Source organism: Gadus chalcogrammus, chromosome 14 (genome assembly GCF_026213295.1).
Source record: "Gadus chalcogrammus isolate NIFS_2021 chromosome 14, NIFS_Gcha_1.0, whole genome shotgun sequence".
NCBI classification, from domain to species: Eukaryota; Metazoa; Chordata; class Actinopteri; order Gadiformes; family Gadidae; genus Gadus; species Gadus chalcogrammus.
Genome location: NC_079425.1, coordinates 1,841,591 through 1,863,413, shown reverse-complemented (window position 1 = coordinate 1,863,413; position 21,823 = coordinate 1,841,591). Strand labels below are relative to the sequence as shown.

Genomic DNA, 21,823 nt, shown 5'->3' with positions numbered 1-21,823 from the left:
GCCATTAGGCAAGGCATGAGAATGTGTTTTGGGTGAAGGTTGAAACCTGGATGTAAACACAGTCATGTATGGACCTGTTGAACATTGAGAATTAAACAGAATAGTAAACACAAGTGCGCGTGTTTTACTGTTATGTTGGTGTCGGGAGAAATCACACTAAATATCCCCATATAAATCACATTCAACGACCTATGCAGTGGTAAAGGTAATCAGCCCCAGAAATAATACAGCTGTAAAAAAAACATTTTAAAGAGTTTAAGTCTCAAGCACAGATCCAGTAATACAGTCTGATGTGATGTCATCAGACCTGCGTGGTATCTCTAGTCTGTTCTGTGGAAATAAGGCGTTTCTGTCCGATGAGGTGTTTTAATTTTTAAGGTAATGTTTAATACGTTTTTTTCTCGGTTGTCTTATTCGTTGAGACAAACTGGACAAAATGATTTGTGGTTGAGTTTTTTTTAATTTGAAACAATCATATTTGTTAATAAGCTCTCATCAAAATGTGTAAAATGGTATCTCTAAAGGGCCTTTATAAAACCACCAGGTGTGAGTGTGATTAGCCATTACAAGTCGTTTTAAAGTCTGCCTCTTTCTGTGCGCCACCTAGATGTACGCTGGATAGATCAGTCTACCAGCCTACCCAGTGGATTGTAGCCAATGTTGCTGATCTATCGATCATACATCGAGTTGATCACTCCCACCTGGTGGTATAATAAAGGCCGTTTAGTATCGTTGCAGGTGTGACGCTGTTTCCTTCTCCTAGCTGTGGATGAGGGCCGTTCTAGGCCAAATTATGCTTCTTTCTCCGTTGTTTTTGGTGATTTTCTTGGCATCTGACAAACAGTTTCTCTTCTGACGCTTGAAAATGCTGCCCGTCTTCTGTCGCCGGGCAGAAAGATGTCCTGAAGTGACAAAAAACAGAAATTTAGGCCTATCAATCTAGCTGATATTACAGATATGTCAGTTACAGGTACTAACATTTTCCACTAGGTGGCAGTAGAAACAAGCACGCATCATAACTGTTATAGTCGGCATGTTGTTAACAAGAATACTGTGAAAGCACTGGGGAATATCTTGTTAGGTTTTTATTTAATCATTCATATGTCAGAATGTCTTGTCCCATTGCACGTAGGCTCAGAATAACCAGACAAAAAGTTAGAGAAGCATATACACACAGAGGTAAACAATGATCCTCATTACTGCTGTAAGGATGTTATGACATCTATTCTCCCCGTACCTCTTCTGCGTCTCCCCCACTTTGACGGAGATCCGGCCCACGCTGAGCTGTGGGGGTGCGGCCATGTTGCCCCAGGGCAGGATGGTGTGCATGCGGGTCCACACGCTCTTCCACAGAGCGGTGCTCTGCCACTGGACTCTGAGCATCATCAGGTCTCCGATGTCGCGCTCCAGGGTGATCAGGAAGGCGTAGGTCCGGTTACCAGAGACCTCCTCCTCGCTGGGAAAGCATTAAAGAATTAGTTTAGATCAATGCTAATCAGAATAGACCTACTGTGTCTAGGAGAGAGGCCCAAAGCCTTGGTTCGTTGTGGATTACTTAAACCAAGGCTAAGAGCAAATCAAACTAAAAACAAACATGATGGAAGCATATACAGTGAGCCAAGCCAAAGATTACATAGTGGAGAAAAGAGTTTTCCAACGTGATGTTCTCCGCTGAATTATTGATCCTCTCCTCTCCATTTATAGTTCTGTTATCCCGACGCACTGTTTCCACGCGTGTTCTTTTATTCAAGAGATGGTTGTTCAGCCTCCAGTTGCGTAACATCCAGGGCAGAGTACAGTAGCGCACGGTGAAGTTCAGCCGAGCGAACCGTGCGTAATAACGCAGGAGTGTCGCGGCGCGTCGACTCACAACTGGATGGGGAGCTCCCCGATCTCCTCGTTGGTCCCTGTCAGGGCGATGATGAGCGACGGCCTCATTCCCTTCAGATGGTTGGTGAACTGCACCTTGAACTGGTAGTGGTAGACTGCAGAGGGAGAAGGAGACGGAGAGGTCATTGTTAAGATGAAGCACTTACAAGGTCAAAGCTGCCCTTTGACTCATTCAAAAACGTTACCGTTGCCATACAGGTCTAAACTGTTCCTCAAATATGTTTTCGATACAATATCGAAAATTCCTCAGATACTGCATGAAATGCGGTATCGAGTATCAGCGAGTACGCAAGTTTATGCACCGATCCAATACCATCACGTGACATTTACTACACAGACAAAGAACATCACAAACTGGTACAAGGTGGAAAGTTGGAATGGGTCATCTCCGACCTACGTGCGTTGAACAGATTATAGAGTGCTGCCATGGTAAGAGAACCCTTCAATAAGAAAAAGTGGTATTAGTATTTACAATGCTAGATGCTGTATCGGTATTATATATACTCGTTATCGCCGATACCGATACTGAGTAAAGTTCAGGAATCTGAATCGGTATCGGAAAGGGAAGAATGTTATCGGAACATCTCTTGTGTTGGGCCAAGTGAGGAGGAACAACATCATCCATGGAACGAACAGTAACATGAGGTCGCGGTTCAAGCGGCGAGCGTTACGTTTGTAGGGCATGCGGGCGCGCGTCTTGAGGAACAGCTTCTTCCCGACGGTGCCGCCGTGGCCGTGGTGCGCGTGGTAGCCCAGCCGGGGGCAGCGGCGCCGGCGGCAGTCCAGGCACAGGCCCTTCTCGAAGGCGTCGTGGTCCCTGCACACGTAGGCCACGCTCTGCCGGTCGCGGTGCAGGAGGGAGTCGATCAGCAGGTGCACCGAGCGCTCGTGGGCGCACTTCACCGTCTGCTCGAACCCTGAGGACGAACGGACGGAGCCGTTAGTGGACACGGCAGAGTCAGGGCTGGGAGTAAACATCGATACAGCGATATAGCGTCCCCTTTCTTTGTGCGATATCTGAATAGATTAAAAACAGTTCGCTCTGAACAGATTTCCCTGTCCCTCGAGGTGCCGCTCAACAAGTGAATGAATGCAACTTGAACGGAAGTTAACTAGCCAAAGACGATCAACTAAAAAGGCCCTTGGGCTCAGGGGGGCCCTTGGGCCCCCCTGAGCTGCCCCACAAGTTACTAACAGTGGGGTCCAGGGCCCCACAAGTTAATAACAGTGGGACCCAGGGCCCCACTGTTAGTAACTGAAGTAAACTGAGCCGCCCCACAAGTTACTAACAGTGGGGTCCAGGGCCCCACAAGTTACTAACAGTGGGGCCTCTTCTGTCCAGGATAAAAAATGAACTGATGACGAAAATGTCACAAAAACGCCTCAAGGCACTTTCTCTCATGGCAATTGAGAGCGACCATACCAATGCACTGGACTTTGATGATATCGTGGAGGATTTTGCACGGAACAGAGCCCGGAAAAAATGCATTTCATAGGTGAAATGCATTACTGTCAATTAATGTAAGGAACTGTTCGTATTGAGTTGCTTTAAGTCGTTTTTATTTGTGGTTGAAAGCTGTGCATTCAAAATTCGTTCAAATCGCCAAAAATTTCATAAATTATATATATTTTTTATCCTGTTTTGGTTAAATAAAGATGCATTTATTTGTATAATTATTGTGAGGTTGCCTTTCCTGTGCTACAAATCCTGCTGAGTTGCAGGTATAGGCCAATGACTTATTATCGCCAATAAGTGTGTTTGTATTCTGGGCGTGTGTGTTTATGTTGGAAGGGGGGGGGGGAGGGCCTGCGGAGTCCACGTGCCCAGGGGCCCGATATGTCATAATCCGTCTATGATCAGGTCAGATACTGAACTGCCTTCATAATAGACAGAAAAACGCCTTTGCGTTAAATAAATCAGTGACATTGAATAGATAAAGCCTTGCTTGTAGCCCGCAGGCAGAATTGGAGTTCCTTGAATCCTATCATATTTAACCGGCTCCTCGCGTGATGCCTTCCAGAAAGGATCCTGATTGAGATGTGCATCAAAGCCTGGCCCAGCGAGGGAATCCACTGAACAAAAGACCTTCAGTGGGCAACATATATATATATTTGAACCTGCATGAAATTTGCAAATGTTAATAACGTATTTGTTTTATTTGTATGGAAACAATGGATCTAGTATCTATAGTGTCTATCTAGTGACGGGCTCGTTGGTGAATCTTATCAAATGTTCTCCCTAGCTTTCTCCCTTTTCAACATCCACTAAAATAACCATTGGTTAGTAAATAAATGTTGTTTCTAGGACTTCAAACGACGGTCTCATGAAGGCATGAAACCATAAGGGTTTATATTGCTTTGGGTTTAGTGTTAAGAATAGAATGTATTGAAATATGCTGATCTACGAAAATAATAGTTGTCTTGAGTTGTTTCAATTCGAACCTCAATACCAAACACGAAGCTGTGTACCACAACGGTTATATCTGATACTCCATTAAAAAGTATCAGATATAACCATGTTGTATTCCCTGTCCCCCCCCAGCAGGTGGCGCTGTGGTGGCCCTCACCGTGCAGGCCGTACTCGGTGATGTGGTGGTAGATGTTGTGGAGGTCGCAGCCCGGCTGGAAGGTGCCCCCGTTGGGGTAGAAGTCCTGGTGGGCGACCGGCTGCTTGATGCCCACGCTCAGACCCATGCGCTCCTGGGTGAACGTGTGGATGGCGTCCACGAAGTCCGCGTCGTCGGGGGACAGCCGGTCCACCGGGGACATGCCCTCGAACAGGGGCCCCGCGGGGTCCAGGCCTGGGGACGGACGCGGGCAGGGGGGTCGGCGTGATCAGTACTCGTTTATGTGCGAAAAAAGTGCAAAATAAGGAGAAAAAATGATGTTTACAGGAGTGGGGGGTCAGCCGTGACAAGCCATTTGAAAATCTGCCTTTTCCTGGGCCCTAGTGACGTCACAAGTGGGCGTGTCCACCTAGATATACGCTGGATAGATCAGTCTACCAGCATACCCAGTGGATTGTGGCAGACGTTGCTGATCTATCCATGATACATCTAGGTGGACACGCCCACTAGTGATGTCACTGGGGCACAGGGAAGGGGAGATTTTCAGACGGCTTGTAACGGCTGATCGCACGCACTCTTTTTGCGTCGTGTGTTTGTGTCTCTTCTGGTATTCGTGCTTCCAGCCTCACCGGTAATTCTTCCGAGTTTCTCCGAGCCCCTGAAATAGCTCCCAGCGAATCCAGAGATGTGTGCTCCAAGGCTGTAGCCAATCAGATGGACCCGCTTCGGGGAGAGCTTGTAGTGGTCCTGATGGGGGGTGGGGGCATGGAGTATTGATTGGCTACTTGGTTATGAAGACACAATAGTTAAAGTGGATCATTTGAGGTGATTTGAGAGTTGTATAGTGAGAGCGCAGAGTGTTGTTGCTTTACAGTAACATGTGGTTGACGGGCTGGATTCCTAGAAAGCATCATAGAGAGACGCCCTGTTGTTCAGAAACTAGCCGGGAGCGGTCTGAAGTCTAAACTGTCTCGTCTCATATATTAACCCTCTCATTATGTCTTATATTAACCCTCTCATTGTGTCTTATATTAACCCTCTCATTATGTCTTATATTAACCCTCTCATTATGTCTTATATTAACCCTCTCATTATGTCTTATATTAACCCTCTCATTGTGTCTTATATTAACCCTCTCATTGTGTCTTATATTAACCCTCTCATTGTGTCTTATATTAACCCTCTCATTATGTCTTATATTAACCCTCTCATTGTGTCTTATATTAACCCTCTCATTATGTCTTATATTAACCCTCTCATTGTGTCTTATATTAACCCTCTCATTGTGTCTTATATTAACCCTCTCATTGTGTCTTATATTAACCCTCTCATTGTGTCTTATATTAACCCTCTCATTGTGTCTTATATTAACCCTCTCATTGTGTCTTATATTAACCCTCTCATTATGTCTTATATTAACCCTCTCATTATGTCTTATATTAACCCTCTCATTGTGTCTTATATTAACCCTCTCATTGTGTCTTATATTAACCCTCTCATTATGTCTTATATTAACCCTCTCATTGTGTCTTATATTAACCCTCTCATTGTGTCTTATATTAACCCTCTCATTGTGTCTTATATTAACCCTCTCATTGTGTCTTATATTAACCCTCTTATTGTGTTTGGTCAAATCTGAGGAGTGTCTTTTCAGGTTTCCATTACATGCTACATTGAGCGGGAACATGGGAACCTGGAACATACCACCGGTTGTCATGGTTCCATAGTGGGCCCTACGATATGGAGCCATGCCCCCTTGGAACAGAGGAACGACCCTGTCTGCACACACACACCTGGAGGTTCACACGATTGTGAAACAGACTCACGTATCAGGCGAGGCGTACTGGCCACCGGAGAAAGATAGATCATCAAAAAGGATTTCTCCAGGTTGCTCTATATCTTTGCTCTGATAACGAACCGATACTGTAAACACGCTGTCTGGGTTTGATCATATAAGCCAGGTTCATTAAGCATCAGGTTCAGTAGCTTCAAACCCTAATCCATGCCATCATTTGGACTTAATCCTTTGTCATTTACATATCCAAAGTAACACTTTGGCCAGAGCAAACCAGGGCAGGCACACCCATTGTTTAGACACTGAACTGTGGACTGGTTCATTGACATTCAAAGATTCTTCGAAGTCTCAAAAGGGTGGCACAGGGTGACACAGGGTGACAACCGTGTGGAAGATCATTTCAGTGTGACTCGCTCCCCTGTTCTGTTGGCCTTGATTCTCTTCCCCTCGGTCAGTTGACAAGTAAGCAACAAGCAACAAAGCAAGCAACAAAGCACTCTCCCTATAGACATGGTGTCAAAAACTAGCCGGGATCGGTCTGCGGTCTAAACCGTCTCGTTCAAACACAGACTCTAACAGCGCTTCACTCTCACTAAAAGCTAAGGAAGGCTCCGGCTAATTCTGACCAATGGTGAATGGACTGCATTAACGTTGCGCTTTTCTAATCAGTGGCCACTCAAAGCGTTTTACAATACTGCCCAACATTCACCCATTCATGGTGAATGGCCATAAACCGCTGTACCTCCTGGGCCTCATGCCGCCCATGCCACCCTAACTCAATGAGCCCTTTAGTCCCCGGCTCTTTAACCCCGAGGTTAAAGGGGTCCAGCGCTGACCGTCTCTCGAGGGCCATCACCGACCTGTAGCCAGCGCAGCAGAGTCGCCACGTCCTTCCCCACGGCCCGGGTGTTCTGCACGGCGATGGGGTAGTGCTGGTGGGCCAGCCGCAGCCAGTCGGTGACCACCACGTTCACCTCCGCCAGGCTCTGCTCCAGGCCGGAGGCCAGCCGCAGCACCCAGCTCTCCATCATACCGTCCAGCTGGAAGAGGGGGGGGCGGAACCAACACACAATCATTTACCACCCAAAAATATGAATATAGCAAATAAAAACTGAATACAGTCGTCGTTATTTCACGGCTGATATCTATGATGAAATAAAATAAATATATCTAAACAATTTAGACAATCATGGGTCCCCGGAAGGTTGCTAGTTCGATCCCCGGCTCCTCCTAGCTGAGTGTCGAGGTGTCCCTGAGCGAGACGCCTCACCCTGACTGCTCCTGACGAGCTGGCTGTCGCCCTGCGTGGCTGACTCCGCCGTCGGTGTGTGAATGTGTGCATGAACGGGTGAATGTGAGGCAGTGTTGTGAAGGCTTTGAGTGGCCAGTGCGTAGGAAAGCGCTGTATGAATGTAGTGGGGGGGGGGGGGGGGGGGGGGGACGTCGCCGACTAAACGACAGGTGAAGGCGGTCCTTACCGACCAGCCGGGGCTGATGACGATGAGGCCGTGGCTGCTGTTGAAGCCGGGACACGAGGGTCCCCCCGCCTGGAAGGGGTCCAGGGTGCACCAATCCTCCATGCGGCCCCCCGGGGAGTACAGCCTGAACACCGACTGGCCCACATTGGGTCCTGCTGGCGGGGGCGTGGCCGGGTGTGGGCCCCCCAGGTGGTGAAGAGACAACCCTGAAACACAGAAATTTTTTATTATATATATAATGTATATATATATATTTAATATAATTAGATTTCCCTGAACATTAAAAACATTACTATTAAATTGTATTTTATTTAGAGTAATAATTTTGCAATTTATAATTTATTATGCAATGACTATATATATACACTGGAAGCACATGGAAGACAAACATACACACACACACACTTCGTGTGTGTGTGGGTGTGTCATTGCCCCTACTGCCACACGTTGATGTCAGGTCGTGGCCTCAGGTCATGTGAACCCTACACTTGTCCAAACACATCTTACATAATACTTTGCACAACCTCTACTCATACAGCCTGACTGGAGTCGCGGTCGTAGACCAAAGCAAACATGGCTTCAGTCAGGCCTTTTCTAGCGGAGGAACTGCTCTGATCACCACCAGTAGCGTGTTAAAGGAGACATATTGTACCACCAGGTGTGAGTGTGATTAGCCACACAAGCCATTTCGAAAATCTGCCCCGTATGACATCACTAGTGTGCGTGTCCACCTGGAATTGTGCTGGAATGATGACTAATGTTTACTTCAGTCCACTGGGTAGGCTGGAAGACTGATCTAACCAGCACAGATCTAGGGGGACACGCCCACTCGTGATGTCATATGGGGCAGATTTTCGAAACGGCTTGTATGGCTAATCCCACTCACACCTGGTGGTGTAATATGCCCCCTTTAAGCTCATTGTTCAGCCCAGCTGGTTCTCTGATTCAGCAGACACTTTGAGGAAGTGCCGTTCTGTGGTGAGCGATCTCCAGGCCTCGCCGTTCAGTGGACGGAGTAATGAGGAACGCTGGTTAACAAACAACTCCATGTGTTTGGATCTTAAAAGCTCATGGTGATTTATTGAATTGATACAAGCTGTCATTCACTGAAGAAACATGCGAAGAAGTGGGCTGCATTAGCATGGAGCAGTCTACTTTGCGATGTACGATTCACGTGGAACAGTCCACTTTGGGGCAGACCATTTACACAGAGAGTCCACTTTGGGGCAGACCCTCACAGTCTCCAGTCTATGCTGGTCTTGTGTTGCCATCTTGTCCTCCCCCTTTTATCAGCCCTCAGGAAGCTCAGGACAACGTTAAGCTTACGTTTGTTCCATGGCCAGTTCAACGTTTATCTTAAATCTTTTCCTCATTAACATGTCGTTTAACATGTCGTTTAGGCATTCAGACCCTTTCTAAAGCCCCCATCACCCCTTGAATACACATCCTCAATAATCACCTCTCTCAGGGAGGGATGTCTGGGTTCCAGCCTCACGTTTTCCTAGTAGCCAGAGTCCGACGGCACCCAGGTCAAAAGTCTGCGTCCAAATAGTAATGTGTCTTATATTAACCCTCTCATTGTGTCTTATATTAACCCTCTTATTGTGTCTTATATTAACCCTCTCATTATGTCTTATATTAACCCTCTCATTGTGTCTTATATTAACCCTCTCATTATGTCTTATATTAACCCTCTCATTGTGTCTTATATTAACCCTCTCATTGTGTCTTATATTAACCCTCTCATTGTGTCTTATATTAACCCTCTTATTGTGTCTTATATTAACCCTCTCATTATGTCTTATATTAACCCTCTCATTGTGTCTTATATTAACCCTCTCATTGTGTCTTATATTAACCCTCTCATTGTGTCTTATATTAACCCTCTCATTATGTCTTATATTAACCCTCTCATTGTGTCTTATATTAACCCTCTTATTGTGTCTTATATTAACCCTCTCATTGTGTCTTATATTAACCCTCTCATTGTGTCTTATATTAACCCTCTTATTGTGTCTTATATTAACCCTCTCATTGTGTCTTATATTAACCCTCTCATTGTGTCTTATATTAACCCTCTTTTTGTGTCTGGTCAAATCTGAGGAGTGTCTTTTCAGGTTTCCATTACGTGCTACATAGAGCGGGAACATGGGAACCTGGAACATACCACCGGTTGTCATGGTTCCATAGTGGGCCCTACGATATGGGGCCGTGCCCCCTTAGAACAGAGAAACGACCCTGTCTGCACACACACACCTGGAGGTTCACACGATTGTGAAACAGACTCACGTATCAGGCGAGGCGTACTGGCCACCGGAGAAAGATAGATCATCAAAAAGGATTTCTCCAGGTTGCTCTATATCTTTGCTCTGATAACGAACCGATACTGTAAACACGCTGTCTGGGTTTGATCATATAAGCCAGGTTCATTAAGCATCAGGTTCAGTAGCTTCAAACCCTAATCCATGCCATCATTTGGACTTAATCCTTTGTCATTTACATCTCCAAAGTAACACTTTGGCCAGAGCAAACCAGGGCAGGCACACCCATTGTTTAGACACTGAACTGTGGACTGGTTCATTGACATTCAAAGGTTCTTCGAAGTCTCAAAAGGGTGACACATGTTAACCGTGTGGAAGATCATTTCAGTGTGACTCGCTCACCTGTTCTGTTGGCCTTGATTCTCTTCCCCTCGGCCAGTTGGCAAGTGAGCAACAAGCAACAAAGCACTCTCCCTATAGACATGGTGTCAGATTTAACAGAATGGAGGAAATCCCTCAGAGAAAAGGCATGGACCACCAGGCAGTAGCTTCAGCCGCTGGAGGTGTGAGGGTCCTTGAAGGAGAATCCTACAGCACACCTGGAGAGCACATCCTGCTGTACTCAAACCCGCAGCTGACAAACCAAAGGGACACATTGGAGAAGTGGTCTGGAGTCAGGAGGCGAGAGCTGATTGGCTCCCTGGTGTCCAGTGTCACTGTACCAACAGATTGTGAAAGAGCATTTATGAGTGCAGGGGGATTCTGGCAGGACTTGCTGACTAACATTGAACTCTGTGATTTGAAATGCTCTGTTTCAAACGGAGCACAAGTTAAATGTTAACTTGTGGTATGAAGTAAGTGCTATTTCTGTATTTTGGCATTTGTCTAAGTGACTTTGACCACACTGCGTGTTTCAGCCATTCAGTCAGTGTAATAGATAATATAACTTCCCATTGCAATCTTCAATGTTTTATTTTGTGCACACAAAAAGCATTTCTCCCCGTGACACATTTTGTGTAAAAACAAAAGGTAAATTCCTAGAATCCTCACTGCCGTGCAGTGAATGTGTTGATGTGTTCAATGTGTGATGTCGGGTCTGGAGTTTGACAGTTCAGAACAAACACCAAAACAACCTTTGGTTTTCCGAACACGCACAAACACACCGTGTGTTTGTCTTTGTGCGTTTGTTTGTGTGTCCCAGGCAAAGTGTTCCAATGGAAAATAGATGTCGATGCCATCATAGACAATGTCTTTGATGTCATTCATAGACAACGTAGTCCTCGTACACCCAAGCCAAAACCTGTACGAGGATTCCTGCATGACTATATTATTAGATATCATTTATTACCTCTAATGCCCCAGCATTTCTGTCTCACACATGCTATATTTCAATGAGAGATAAGAGAGATTCATTCTGCAATGTGAGTAAATATAGACAGTAAACAGACTTTCTGTGTGTGTGTGTGTGTGTGTGTGTGTGTGTGTGTGTGTGCCCAGACATTGCGTGCATGTGTGTGTGTGTGTGTGTGTGTGTGTGTGTGTGTTTGTGTGTGTGTGTGTTAAGAGGGTTGGCACATGCATTGATAATGAAATACAACACACGTCAATAGTTTTATAAACATTTATTTCTGGTTATATCTTCACAATGTGGACATGATTACATTCACAGACAAAGGGGTGGTGAGGGTAACTGCTAACGTACGCTATGAATTTAAAGCTTCTTTAGGTATGTTGTGAGACTCAGGGAGAGATCAGCAAAGAGCAGCAGAAGGCAAGGCTTGGAAACAACCCAACAAAACGCCGCTTTCCAAAGGTCCTTGGCCATGGAGAAGTGTTCCACCGCCTCACCTGTTGTGGAGGTGAGACGGAGTCCCTAACCCAAAGGCTGGTCTGAATGAGCCTGGAGCTGTCTCAGTCCATGTCTGCTCGTACAGAGGCAGGTGCAGTCAACTCAGAACGGATTTCAACTACTGTAAGATGAAGGAAAGCTAGGCTTCTTCTTCCTAATAACACAAAAATAAAAGCTCTTAAAACATACTTACAGTGAGTGAGAATAGTAAATCAGTTTCTAGTGTATCTTTAAACATGTGTGGATCCCATCGATCCACCCATGTATTGTAACAGTCAATTTAAAAGTATTATTTTAACTGTCCATGTTTAAAAATACATCCATAATGCAAACAAATACAAAAACATAATACAGTAGATTATCTTGACTGTGCTTATATAATACTGATCAAATGCAGGAAATCTTTTGTGTCTAATACTTTGACACCAATACAAAGACAAAAGCGTAAATCATAAACACTACAATGCGTCCACTTTGATGGATCTTAAATATATAAAAACAACTAAACTGCTTATCTGCATTGGGGCACCCTTTAATAGACTAGCAATATATTACAACATCGAAAATATACTGGTTATCAAACATGTATAATAGTTATTTCACATACTTGGCATTTTGACCCGTGTGTAAGATTTATATACTGAATATAGATATACAATAATATATATATTCATCCCACTATGAAGCAACTTGGCAATGCTCCAAAGTGAAGATAATCAGGCAGTTAAACACAGAATACTGAGACGGCCGAGTTCGTTTATCGTGCACCTCAACCCCGCACGGAAAGTAAGAAGCTCAGATTCGTTCAGAAAGAGATAGAAAAGGTCAAGAGGGTATTGATTAAATATCTTTTTAATATAAAGGCTCGATGCGTTTGTATCTAGTCCTGATCGATGCGCTCCGATGATTAGACGGAGCGTCCTCCGGGAGGAACACCAGCCGCCGGCTAACGTCACCGTACCACCGAGGGAGCAACGGGCAGAAGACCCCCGGACGGTGTGCCCCGCGTGGAGGGGGTGAGGGGGGAGGGGGGAGGGGGGGGGGGGGCAGCTCCCCGCGGGGGTCTAGCTCACGGTGATCATCTCGTACTTGTCCTTGGTGCCGGTCTCCTCGGGGGCGTCCGGCTCCGAGTGGTGCAGCTCCACCAGCAGGAAGTAGACCGAGGCCCCGACCACGCCCCCCACCATGGGGCCCGCCACCGGGACCCACCACCAGCACCCCCCAGCCCTGGGGACGGAGGGCAGAACCACACACACACACACACACACACACACACACACACACACACACACACACACACACACACACACACACACAGACACACACACACACACACACACACAGAACCACACACACACACACACACACACACACACACACACACACACACACACACACACACACACACACACACACACACACACACACACACAGACACACACACACACACACACACACACACACACACACACACACACACACACACACACACACACACACACACACACACACAGGACCACACACACACACACACACACACACACACACACACACACACACACACACACACACACACACACACACACACACACAGGACCACACACACAAAACCACACACACACACACACACACACACACACACACACACACAGAACCACACACACACACACACACACACACACACACACACACACACACACACACACACACACACACACACACACACACACACACACACACACACACACACACACACACAGGACCACACACACAAAACCACACACACACACACACACACACACACACACACACACACACACACAGAACCACACACACACACACACACACACACACACACACACACACACACACACACACACACACACACACACACACACACACACACACACACACACACACACACACACACAGGACCACACACACAAAACCACACACACACACACACACACACACACACACACACACACACACACACGCACACAAACAAACACAAACACATTTGTCATTAATCTCTGTTGAGATTTCTTTTCCGGTACCAATTTTCCTTTCCAGCGTGAATCTCCTTTAATGCATCCTTAACCCGATACCATAGATACTACATACGATAATTAATGACTGGAAATGCACCCTCAGTCAGCTGCACTAACAACAGAATCCCCGTCTCAAAGCGATGAGAGGATTCTATGGGTGGTTAACATCCGAGGTCAGTCCAAACCCCTTCAGGACAGACTGTCTCTGAGCTGACACACCTGACAGACTGTCTCTGACCTGACACACCTGACAGACTGTCTCTGACCTGACATACCTGACAGACTGTCTCTGACCTGACATACCTGACAGACTGTCTATGAGCTGACGTACCTGACAGACTGTCTCTGACCTGACACACCTGACAGACTGTCTATGAGCTGACACACCTGACAGACTGTCTCTGAGCTGACACACCTGACAGACTGTCTCTGACCTGACACACCTGACAGACTGTCTCTGACCTGACATACTTGACAGACTGTCTCTGACCTGACATACCTGACAGACTGTCTCTGACCTGACACACCTGACAGACTGTCTATGACCTGACATACCTGACAGACTGTCTCTGACCTGACATACCTGACAGACTGTCTCTGACCTGACATACCTGACAGACTGTCTCTGACCTGACATACCTGACAGACTGTCTATGAGCTGACGTACCTGACAGACTGTCTCTGACCTGACACACCTGACAGACTGTCTCTGACCTGACACACCTGACAGACTGTCTATGAGCTGACACACCTGACAGACAGATTAAAGTGTGGGTGCTGCGTGGGGTGACCCCGGCCTCCGGGGACAGTGTCTCTGAGCACGTTGACCGCGGCACAAACGAGTCTGACGCACCTCACCGGAGTGAGGCCGTAGGATTAAAGGCTCTAATCCACGGCCACGGCCAAGAGCGGAACGGAGAGACGCCCACACAGAGCTGAGCGGGAAGAGGATCCACCGAGAGCCTGGGTGTCCTCATGCCCTCCTACTCTCTCACGGACCACTAACCAAGACAGACACGCTGTAGTTAAACATGGAGGGCGAGCCCTAACGTATCGAATGTGTTCCTCTCCCCTTCGCCCACCCTATCCTCCTCGTGATGAAGGTCAGGTGGTGGGAGGAACACCGTGCTGGGATGAAGGCTTAAGTGTGCATTAGGGTCACGTAACTCATACGATGTATGTGCTGTAATCTGTGCTGACGTGGGACTGCCGAGACCTGGAGTCTGAGGACGGGTTGAACCGCCCCCGTGTCGCGCAGGAGCTCCCAGGATGAGTTCAGAGGTGTGGAAGAATCATTTAACAATATGTATAATAATAACTCTATAACTTCCTCTAATTCGTTCAGGCCATATGTTGTGTTTCGCTTTTACAATGGTGGTATTTCAGCTCATATAACATATCAACATGTCTGACCCTTGATGGCTGAGGTTCCTCTGCAGGGTTAGTGCTCTCTAAAGTCCATTAACTCAACGTGAGCCTCTATATTGGTTTGATACCACCACTTTCCTCTGTGATGTTTTGCTACTGGTCTGACTGTAAGAGTCTAACCGCCTCTATGATGTAACAACGGCAAACGGAGAGCAAGAAGAGATGGGTGACGGCTTTCCCCATTGTGGTTCTGAAACACTGAATATTTGATATCAATATGCAGAGAATCCTGCTCACGTTGACCCACATCCCCTTTACCAAAACGCTCCTCAGATTGAATTATTGATTCAGATTGTCCAGAGAGCTCAGCTTTACACGCCTGATAGAGACCCCTTATCTTTGTGGTTTATTGAGTCCCCACCCTGGTAGTGAACCAGCAGCAGCGAGGGGATTCATCTACAGACCATCACACGGCCTCCAGAACACCCCGTAGGTCCCCCTCAATTCAAACTCCATGCCGGGTTGTGATTGGACGAGGGGAACAGGAGCGGTACCTGAACACGTCCAGCTTGTTTGTGATTGGTCGAGGTGAAGGGGGGAGGTACCTGAACACGCCCAGCTGGTGTGTGATTTGACGAGGTAAAGGGGGGGAGGTACCTGAACACGCCCAACCGGTGTGTGATTGGACGAGGTAAAGGGGGAGGTACCTGAACACGCCCAGCCGGTGTGTGATTGGACGAGGTAAAGGGGGGGGAGGTACCTGAACACGCCCAACCGGTGTGTGATTGGACGAGGTAAAGGGGGAGGTACCTGAACACGCCCAGCCGGTGTGTGATTGGACGAGGTAAAGGGGGGGAGGTACCTGTACACGCCCAGCCGGTGTGTGATTGGACGAGGTAAAGGGGGAGGTACCTGAACACGTCCAGCCCCCAGCCGGCCACGGCGGTGAAGAGGCGCGGTCCCAGGTCGCGGGCGGGGTTGATGGGGTAGCCGCAGTTGAAGCCCATGGAGACGGCGATCGCCATGACGACCAGGCCGATGCAGAGCGGCTCCATCCCCCGCGGCGCGCCCAGGTTCTTGGCGTCGGTGATTGCCAGGATGCACAGGATCAGGGCGGCCGTGGCGATCACCTGGCCGATCATTAATCAATGATTAAGACGAGCAGCGGACCGGATCCCGCGAAAGAATCAAGACTCATGGGTTCAGAGGTCACCTCGGGGACTCTGCGTAGCCTCCCCCTTTACCCCCCCCCCCCTCTCACCCACTTATTGAACGTTGTACGACCTTACACTTAAAACTAGTACTTAGCATTGTGTAGCATCTTATCGTAGCTGTCTCTGTTGTACACAGGGAACGGGTTAACCTAGTGATGGTTAGTGCTTGGCACATGGTTCTATGCACATCCTTACTGTACCGAAAGCGGTTTATTGTTGTTTCACCTTCTTCTGACAAATGTACTAATTGGAAGTCGCTTTTGGATAAAAGCGTCCCTAAATGTAATTGCAAACAAACACACCAAACCCCATGTGAGTGTGACTCTCAGATGTGTGTTCAACTCTTGGTCGTGGAGGACGATATTCAACAACTATGCTGGGTGACGGTTGGTGACGGGTCTGTTGTTCTGAGTCGTCCATCATGACCTCCGCCCTGGTCAGAGTATTAGGGGGCTTCCCTTGTTTGAAGCTTTAAGGGACAGCTGAAGATACTCCCCCCCCCCACCCCCGCCCCAGGTCGGTTCATGTGAAAACACACTTTTCCATGCAGAACAATGATTTCTGTGAAAGATGCTGACTCTAAGTAGATTTCAGTTCTGTATATTTAATAGTAAAAGAGAAATATTCAAAAATGTATTTAGTCAAACCAACAAATGAATTCTTAGATTCTCCGCCTGGCTCAGTAGTCACAGATGGTGTTATGCAGGGCTGGATTACACACTTCAACACCCTGGCACACCCCGTTCTGCTCCATTTCATGCAATATCATTCCAGTGCTCACATGAGTGTGAAGCGCGTTTATATACGCTTTGTCTGGTCGAATTGGACACTATTTCAGTCCACAAGTCACGCGTACTGACTGTCAATATCATTTGTTTGACTTTTGATGACATAGAGAAATGAAATTCAAGATCTAGACCTACAACGCCATCCTAGTGAGCTAGTGAGCCTGACACCAATGCAGCAGGTAGGAATCATCTCCAGCGTACCTGATCCACAAAGCCGTTGAGAGTGGAGAGATGCTTCGCCGGGTACGAAGCAAAGATGTTGGCGGTGGCGTTGTCCCCGGTAACCATCAGGTCTCCGTTGGTGAACGCCATCAGGGCATCTGGGAAAAGACGTACTTCATTATTACGCAGTCTGGATGCATCTTCTGCAATCCAAGCCCTCCTAATGAACAGAGTTCATGTCATCGTTACACACTACTTAACGAGGGGCCGTGTGAGAAATTGAGACGGGCGGAAAAACGTAAAAAGGTGTGTGTGCGGGAAACTCTGGCCTCAACCCCACCCAGGGTGAGGGTCTCCAGATCTCTCACCGTAGTACAGGGCGTACACCGCGCAGGAGCCCGCGAAGGCCCCCAGGAACTGGGCCAGGACGTACACCGGGAACTTCCTGAGCGGCAGCTTCCCCAGGAGGACCATGGCCAGAGAGACGGCCGGGTTCACGTGGGCGCCTGGAGGGACAGCATAGGGTGATGCAGGAGACAGGACACAAGACGCCAGGAGACAGGACACAAGACAACGGGAGACGGAACACAAGACACCAGGAGACAGGACACAAGACAACAGGAGACAGGACACAAGACACCAGGGGACAGGACACAAGACAACAGGACACAAGACACCAGGAGACAGGACACAAGACACCAGGGGACAGGACACAAGACAACGGGAGACCGGACACAAGACAACAGGGGACAGGACACAAGACACCAGGGGACAGGACACAAGACAACGGGAGACAGGACACAAGACACCAAGAGACAGGACACAAGACAACAGGAGACAGGACACAAGACACCAGGACACAAGACAACAGGGGACAGGACACAAGACACCAGGGGACAGGACACAAGACAACAGGAGACAGGACACAAGACAACAAGACACGCACCTGCTCCCCTACATGATGATGGTAATATTCAATGACCAGAGCTCAGAGCATATGTTAGGGTACATCATGTTAGGGTAGACAAAGGACACCTGCTCCCCTACATCCTACAACGATGATGGTAATATTACCAGAGTACCAGAGCCATAAGCTTATGTTATGTGTTAAATGGGTGCTACATATATTGCTCATGATAATATCTATATGAATACATTTTATAAGAAAAAATGTACATAATCTTTAACATATTCTATGATTTGAAGATAAATCAAGATAATTGGTGAAGACATGTGATGGCTGTTTCCACGTCATGCATTGAACAGCGTGTGTTGAAAGGCAGATCCATAACCCTAGCAGGGCTATCAGCCGCAGCTAATGCCTCAGCCGCCTGCAAACCCTGACCACAACAACAAACCATCAAAAGGCCCGTCCAGATCCAACCTGACATAAACCATCTGGATGTGCTTAGTGTGGCGGGGTCACTGGAGGGGCCATGATGTGTAACACTTATTGGGGGCCGTCAATTAAAATGGAAGCAGGCCTTTTGTAAGTCTTTCCTCCTCCTGCACGTTTCCCCGGGAACATAACCTAACCCCTCTCGCCCTCCTCCCTGCTTCTCCTCCTCCTCTCTCCTCTTCCCGCCTCCTTCCTCCTCCTCCTCATCGTCCCCCTCCCCTCTTCTCCTCCTCCTCTTGCTCCGTCTTCCTCGTCCTCCTCATCGTCCCCCTCCCTTCTTCTCCTCCCCCCCTCCCACCCCCTCCCTCCCCCCCCCCCCCCCCCCCCCCCCCCTCCTCCCCAGGACCCCTGCCCCCGTCCAGCTCATTAGTCTGATACCGTGATCATCATCAGAGATGTCAGAGAGTGGAGGAGGAGGAGGAGGAGGAGAAGGGGGGGGAGGAAGAGGGAGCTCCTCTGAACCCTCCACTACACTGCGCTGAGAGGGCAGTCATGCAGCAGAACCGCTCCAGCGCGCCTATAGATGAACCGCCCATTACACACACATGTATACACACGGAGAGCATATATATTACATCGAATATCTTTTTTTATCACAGAAAAAAACCCTAGGGCTCTCATTTGCTCTCCCCCTAGAATCTCCTTGCCCTACATTGTTTCATAGAAGAAGAGACGTGACCCTTTTGTCAACGTGTATACAAACATATGTAGATGCCTTCTGATAGACCTCATCACATAACGGTATAGCTGCCTGATGTGCTGCCAGTGAGAGACACACAGAAAACAAACGGGACTGGACGCTAGAATCCCCTTAAATCACAATCCAGCGAACAACCGAACCCTGAACCCTGGCCGATCACCTCCTGCTGTATCTGAACCGTCGCCTGGTACCTCTCGCCCAGCTCCCTGGACGAGGGCCGGACCTCAGAGGGCTGGACAAGATGCGCTGCGGTGGTGAGCTTACCAGACACCCCCCCGGCCACGAACACCGCCATCATGACCCCCAGGGTGAAGCCGATGTGGATGGTCAGGGGCCCCCCCAGGGCCCCCTTGCTGAGGACAGCCTGGGCCACCGCCCCGCAGCCAAACAGCTACAGGAGACGATAAGCACACGCATTACGGCCGATCGGCAACACACACTAGATCCTCCCAAACAAGCCTCATGGAGAGTAAGAAAAAACACTGCCGTCATCAGTACTGATGTCGCACCGATTAAACCTGCGTGTGTTTAATGCTGTGCTGCGCCCAAGCACCCTAACATCTAGCCCTAACATCTCCTTAAAGCTCCTAACCCTAACGAATCCTAACCCATATCATATTATTTAGATAGGCTCGTTTTGTGAAAAGTGTTAATAACAGGTTAATTGATAGGCATACTACTATACATTCAGAATTGAACTGTTCACAATTTCCCAAGTTTGAATGTTATGATGAAACTTTAATCACATCAGTAACTTTTATGTTTAAGAGAGTTTTTATCTTTGTCAGAGTGTGCAAATTAAATAAAAATGCTCATCATTATAATTACTTCCCCCGCAGTGGTCGAAGCTGATCAGACGCAGCAGTCTGCTCCGTCTGATCAGTTGTGATCACTGCTTGGAAGTTTTTAGAAATTATGAACATTTTTATTTGATATGTGGGAGCCACTCTGTCCCACAGAGAGTGACCTCCTCCTCCAACCCCTCAGCGGGCTGGGACGGACAGCAGGACAGCAGGTGTACAGGAAGCCTACTTACAATTAAGACGAAGATCCCCAGAAACTCGGCCAAGAACTCCTTGATGATGGCGTGCTTCAGGGAGAACTTCTCCTTGATTTTGGTCATGCTTTCGTGTCCCATGTTGAGTCCAGGGTCTGGGTGCTGTTCTCCTGTCAGTACAGAACAGTGTTGCAGGGTGAATCCTGCTAATTGTCCACTCGACCTCGGAGAGGGAAGCCTCCTCCCACTCGGAGCTCCTGCATGCTGCAACTAATCCGTTCTTCTCCTCGGGTCGGTTCCCGTGGTAACCACAGCAGGGCGTTGTGGAGCCGTTTGAAAAGATCCGTGGATTCCAGGAATAAATAATCTCGTCAGAAATATAAACGTTTCTTAATTATGCTCAGATTTATAATATATGATAATAACATATTGAGAAAATAGCCTGTAGACCGATACAATATTTAAATCAATGATCACAATTGTACCGTTTTGAAAAGGGACCAATAGAACCGTCTCAATCCAGAGGTAGTACCCCAAAACAACCAGACAAGAAACAATCATGACAATATGACATTTTATTTAAATAAAATATCTTAGGCATTATAAAAAAAATACAATTAATTGCTTTGATTTCTCTGGTTAAATCCCTTTAATACCTTTCATTTGATCAATAGAGTCGGATTTTTCCCCCCGTTGTTTAGGCCTACCTAATAAACTAATAAGAAGCGGAACTATATCGGCCTCCAGACATCCGTGGTCGTTCTGGTCCTCCGCTAGAGGGCGCTCGGTCAACACATTTCAGGAGTGGGAATAAGATCCGACCCCATCTCCCAGTTGGTCTTATCTTCCGTTTGCTTTGCTTTGTGAAAAAGTGTGGCGACAAGGGAAGGATGTTTCGAACACATTAATCAATGTCAATGTCTTCTTTGATGTGAAGCAGACACTTCCAGAGTGTCAATCCTGCTGTGAAGAAAGGTTGACGTGATGACGGAGAAAACGCATCCAGGGGAATGTGTAAATGATGGGCTCGGACCCAACACCCCTTTGTCCCAGCAGCATATACCTGCTCTCTTACGGTCTCTATCTCTCCATGGTTACACTGGGAATGTATGGGAGAATAGAAACTGGCCTGAGAACTTCCACTATACTGCATTATACTTCACTACACTAGACTTATACTACAATATACTGCACTATACTACACTACACTATGCTGAACTGCTACACTATACTATGCTACACTATACTAAACTATGCTACACTATACTACACTATATAGTATACTACTACTGCATTACCCTACA

General features: G+C 47.5%; 2 protein-coding genes across 2 annotated transcripts; both read right to left on the bottom strand.

The window, feature by feature from the left end:
• Positions 1-505: 505 nt before the first annotated feature.
• Positions 506-10,638, bottom strand: lipca (lipase, hepatic a). The gene is made up of 9 exons (XM_056607240.1): positions 10,394-10,638; positions 7,731-7,936; positions 7,113-7,292; positions 5,087-5,204; positions 4,458-4,691; positions 2,562-2,807; positions 1,871-1,985; positions 1,238-1,456; positions 506-902 (listed from the first exon to the last, which is right to left on the bottom strand). The coding sequence occupies exons 1-9, from the start codon at positions 10,473-10,475 to the stop codon at positions 782-784; spliced, it is 1,521 nt and encodes a 506-aa protein (XP_056463215.1). The 5' UTR covers positions 10,476-10,638; the 3' UTR covers positions 506-781.
• Positions 10,639-12,904: 2,266 nt separating this feature from the next.
• Positions 12,905-20,771, bottom strand: aqp9b (aquaporin 9b). Its single transcript, XM_056607998.1, has 6 exons — positions 20,559-20,771; positions 19,787-19,913; positions 17,792-17,929; positions 17,463-17,581; positions 16,172-16,389; positions 12,905-13,067 (listed from the first exon to the last, which is right to left on the bottom strand). The coding sequence occupies exons 1-6, from the start codon at positions 20,658-20,660 to the stop codon at positions 12,905-12,907; spliced, it is 867 nt and encodes a 288-aa protein (XP_056463973.1). The 5' UTR covers positions 20,661-20,771.
• Positions 20,772-21,823: the final 1,052 nt, after the last annotated feature.